Source organism: Crocuta crocuta, unplaced genomic scaffold (genome assembly GCF_008692635.1).
Source record: "Crocuta crocuta isolate KB4526 unplaced genomic scaffold, BGI_CrCroc_1.0 scaffold139, whole genome shotgun sequence".
In the NCBI taxonomy this organism is placed as follows: domain Eukaryota; kingdom Metazoa; phylum Chordata; class Mammalia; order Carnivora; family Hyaenidae; genus Crocuta; species Crocuta crocuta.
The window spans coordinates 11,227,824-11,232,419 of record NW_027533258.1 but is presented as its reverse complement, the minus strand read 5'-3'; the positions used below and the strand labels follow the sequence as shown (position 1 = coordinate 11,232,419).

Below are 4,596 nucleotides of genomic sequence, written 5' to 3'. Positions count from 1 at the left end.
CCCGCTGCACACACGACCCTCTTTCGAGGCGAGACCCACCGAGAAGAGACCGTGAGGAAGACCCCCGGCCGCAGCGGCCACTCGCTTGGCCACAGCGTGGGGCCAGTGTTGGGGTGCAGGGCCGGGGCCTGGACGGGGGCGCGGAGCAGAGGCTGACCAGCCCGCCAGCAGCTAAGGCGGGGCTCCCCCACACGCGCCATCCCTCAGCGTGACGCGGAATCTGTCCCCACCCGACATTCTAACCCCGCCTCAGGACGTGAGCGTATTTGGGGACAGCGTCCCCCAAATTCCGTTCAGTTAAAATACGGCTGGGGGGGCCTGCAATCTAATCTAACTGGCGTCGCGACAAGAGATTAGGACACGGACGGACGACCGTGTGANTGCCCTGCCCCCGCCTCAGGGCCTTGGCACCTGCTGCCCTTGGCCCGGAACGTCCCACCCCCAGACGCCCCACTTTCTCAAGCCCTGTTCACAGGGGCCTTCGCTGAGCACCCCACTTCAGGCCTCCACACGCTTCTCGCCCGCGTGGGGCCCCTTTCCCGTCGCTGAGCCGTCCGGCTCTGCCTCACGTGACGTAGGACCACNCAGTCCCGTCTGTCCCACGGGGTCGTCTGGGCAGCATCCCTCGTGCAGACGTGGCATCTGGGCCCCAGGGGCGCCGGGGCTGGGCCGCGGGAGTGCGGGCGGGCGGGGACCGTGCCTGGTGACAGTCCACACCATGGAGGACGCTTCACGGACGCCTCACGAACGACGAGGAACGAACGGGCTGATGCACGAAGCCCCCCCCGCCCATCAGGTGCAGGTAACACGGGGGCCTGAGCCCTCCGGTCACCAGGACCCCGGGCGCCGCTGCCCGGATGTCCTGCGCGGCCCGTGCCCCACCCGGCANTTCAGGACATTTCCAGATTCTGAAAACACAGAACAATTTTCAGCCCCTTGGGGATTTCTAGGACACGATTTCCATAAAAATTAAATATTGATGAATCTGCTCTCCGCCAGCGTCCCTGCTGCCCCTCCCCCACCCGGGCGTCAGAGTCAGAGCGAGAGAGCGAGGCGGTGGGAGGCGGAGGCCAGGACACAGACGCGGGCGTCTCTGTCACGGGGTGAAAGGGGCACCTGCTCAGCCTGCGTGGGGTCGGGGGGTACGTCTCCCCCCAAACTCCACGCAGGGCCTGCTGTGCGGGGCACGGGGGGCGGCGCTGCCTGTGTGCACGGGCACCGGGTCACAGCAAGAGCTGGGCTCCCCGGGCGCCTGGGGTCCACGTGCGAGGGTGTGGCCGGGGCCAGGGAGGGGCGTCCCCCCAGGTCGTCTGGGCCTCATCACCTCTGTCTCGTCCCCCGGGAGCGCCTTGCTCGGGGTCTCCAGGGTTGCGGGGAATTACAAAGACGTCAAGTTTGTTTCGAAGGGGAAACCGAGGCATGGAGGCAGGTGGCGAGGAGCCCGAGACCTCGGGCCATGAGAGGGCAGTGGGGACAGAAGCTTCTGGACTCCCAGCCGGGGCTCAGCCACACACCACACTCAACCCCATGCACACAGACACACGAATCGTTGGGTTTTCGGTGAAATCTTCGAACCAGCACAGAGCTCGCCGTGCCCCTTCTCTCCGGAGGGGGTCCGGGCATCCAGGCCCAAACAGGACAGACGCTGCAGGGGGGATGGGGGTGGAGGGGCTGTGAGCTGTGGGCGGGACTTCCTCTCTAGGCTTGAGTCGGGGAACCCGTCCGCTGGGGGTCACTGTGCGTCTCCCTCCCGTGTGGCTGCACAGCGGGGGCCGTGTGGGCGGAGCGGGGGCCGTGGAGGCAGGACCAGCCCACAGTCACCGGCAGGAGCCTGGGGCTCCGAGTCGCATCCACAAGAATCCGTGGGAATGCCACGGCTTGGGGCCACGGGACCGACCAGGACCTCAAGGCGGACTCGGCCACACAGGCACATGCACCCTTGTCAGTGACTCTGAACCCATCGTCCACGGCCCGTCCTCACAACGGGGCCAGAAGACTCGCTTCTCAGAATGTGCCGGAAGGCTCACGAGCACATGCCAGAAATGCACAAATCCTTCACTCCAGCGATTCCAGAAATGTCTGACGACACAGCCCGAGGAGACTTGTGACCCTGCTCACAGGCCGGCCTTCGGGAAGGTGTTCTACGAACAGCGGGGCCGGCGGCCACGAGGGACACACCCGCAAAGGGAAGAAGTGAATCCACATACACCTGGAATGAAAGACCAGGGGCCGGGAACCGGTACTGGTGGTTTTCTCTGATGTGCTGAAGCTACACGTGAGGTTTAAGTCTCCACCTCCANCCACGCCCACCCCCCCCCACAACAATAAACGTTCCTCAAAGACACACGTGGTGTAAGGAAGACCCCAAAGCTGTGCGGGACGGTGATCTACCGAAAGGACCACGCAGCCTTCTCGCAAAGAGAAACCTTCCCGACATCGACGTGGCTAATCCCCAGAACCCAGACCCTCACAGACCCAACCCCTGGCAAAGCCGGGGTGGGGGGCAGCCCCCCNCGGATCACCAGCCACAGAAAAGGCCTAAGAACGTCAGCGGAAGTGCCCATGGGGGCGGCGACGGATCTCGTGCGGGGACACTTACGCCCCGGGGCTGGAGACCCCCTTCATCCTCGCCCCCCGACGGTCTCTCAGCAGAACCACAAGCAGCCGCGGGGACAGCGGACCTCAGACCCCTCTGATCTCTGGAGGAGTGTGGCGAGCTCCCGCTGAGCGGGATTCCCTGGGCGGCCCCAGCGAGGGGCCTGCGCACAAACGCGGCCGAAATCACCCACCCCAGGTCCAGACGGACCTCAGGGTGCAACCCTGAACCAGCCCCCCCGGCCCTGCTCACCTTCCTCTGTCCAAACAGAGCCAGTGACAGCGCCCCGAAGAACGGAGACAGAGCACGGGGTCTGCCTATAACCCCCCAAAACCGGAGGAGATTGCTTCACTGTGCTCTAACGCACAGCAAGCCGGCTGGGCCCCCCACTGCCAGAGTCAGATGGTCCAGGTGCGGAGAGCACCCCAAATTGTTCTTTTTCTGTCCGGCCGCACTCCTGGAGCTCCCCAAACCCTCGTAAGCAACCGGCACACCAGTAGAGGCGCCGCTCTGGCGCTCGGAGGCGGCCCCCAAGGCCGGCCCCCCCCCCAGCCTTGGCTCCCCGGCGACCTGCACCACAGTCCAGAAGACACCTCCGTGGGGCCCGCTGCGCCCGTGTCCTGGGGTCTCAGCGCCTTCCCGCCAGATCAGCAGGAGGCCAAGGTGCCCCTGACGCCCTGCGGTCCCGGTGCCACTGGCCTTTCCGGGAGAGGGTGCTGGGCTCCCCAGGGGGCCGGGCAGCGCCTTTCTCACCCCTTCAACGTGCAGGGAGGAGAGAGAACAGGTCTCTCTGAAGGCTGCCCCCCNGTGCCGCACGCGGTCCCTCGCCCCGCACGCAGCCCCGCCCCGCGCACCTTCCCGCGGGCACGTCCCGCCCTCAGCTCCGCCCCCTGAGGCCCCTTCACCTGCTCGGGCGCTGACCGCCCCCACCCCAGGCTCTGCCCGCACCCCCGTGGGCGTCGGTCCGCTCGTGGAAACAGCCAGAACGCTTAACANAGAACGCTTAACAGCTGGGGGGGGGGGTTAAATACACCACAGGGTGTCCCCTGGGTGCTAACACGGAGCGGCCCGTCCCCTTCCCCATCCCGCGGGTTGGGGGCGCAGCACGGGAGCCCCGGAGCGGCGGGTTCTGGGGCCCGCGGGGTCACAGTGTCGCCCCTCGGAACCCCGGGAGGTTACAGCAGGTCACGCAGGGCACCTCCAGGTTTACAGACCGCGGCAGCCCGGCCCGGCCCCGCCCGCTGAGCCGCTCCGATTCCTGGCGGGGTGGGGGTGGGGGGCCCCTGTGCAGGGGAGCAGGGGCGCGGCCGGATGTCCTGAGCCCCGAGGACGTGCCGGCGCCCGGAACTGCCGGAGACGCAGAGGCCCGCGTCACAGGCTGCAGTCTGGGAGGACAGCACGGAGGAAGGGCGCCGTCCGGGGTCCAAGGGAGGCACATCAAGAGGAGCCAGGGAGGGCGCGTTCCTCTGCGCCCTGGGGCCCGCCTCCTGCACCTCCCAATCTGCAGGGTCAGAACCGCCCCGACCCACTGGGTCCAAATCCCAGCCGCCTGACCTAGGGGTGCCGTGACCTCGGGCCTCCGTTCCCGCCCCTACAAACGCAGAGTCCCAGCGCCCACAGCTTCGTGCCACGCCCCGGGGCCACTCTGGGGCCGCCGCGACCCCGCCGCCGACCTCTGTGCTCTGGGGCCCCAGGTGGCCCCGAGCAGCTCCCCCCCCACCCAGAGCTACTGTGACAGACCGGTCGGTGGCCTCGGAGCCCCGTCCTGCCTCTGCAGAGTCCCCTCGCGGGAGCCCAGGCTCAGCCCAAGGCGCACCTGTACCCACGGTCCCCGAAGCCAGGTTCACGGGCTGCCCTGTCCCCGGGGCGACAGATGACCCGGCCACTGTCCCCGCTCGCCGAGCCAGCACGTCTCGCTAACAAAGCCCGTCGACTTAACAACTGACACGTGTGTCACGGCCCCCACGGGGAAGGCACGGCCCGGGCGGCCACGCGAGTCC

General features: G+C 67.6%; 1 protein-coding gene across 1 annotated transcript in view; it reads right to left on the bottom strand.

Annotated features, from left to right (window-relative positions):
- The window catches only part of WSCD1 (WSC domain containing 1), a 12,099-nt gene that overhangs the window by 2,952 nt on the left and 4,551 nt on the right, over nt 1–4,596 (bottom strand). The window contains exons 4-6 of the mRNA XM_077746878.1: nt 3,776–3,943; nt 2,964–3,166; nt 40–128 (exon numbers count right to left, since the gene is read on the bottom strand). Coding sequence (XP_077603004.1) covers nt 40–128; nt 2,964–3,166; nt 3,776–3,943 — 460 coding nt within the window. The remainder of the gene's footprint in view (nt 1–39; nt 129–2,963; nt 3,167–3,775; nt 3,944–4,596) is intronic.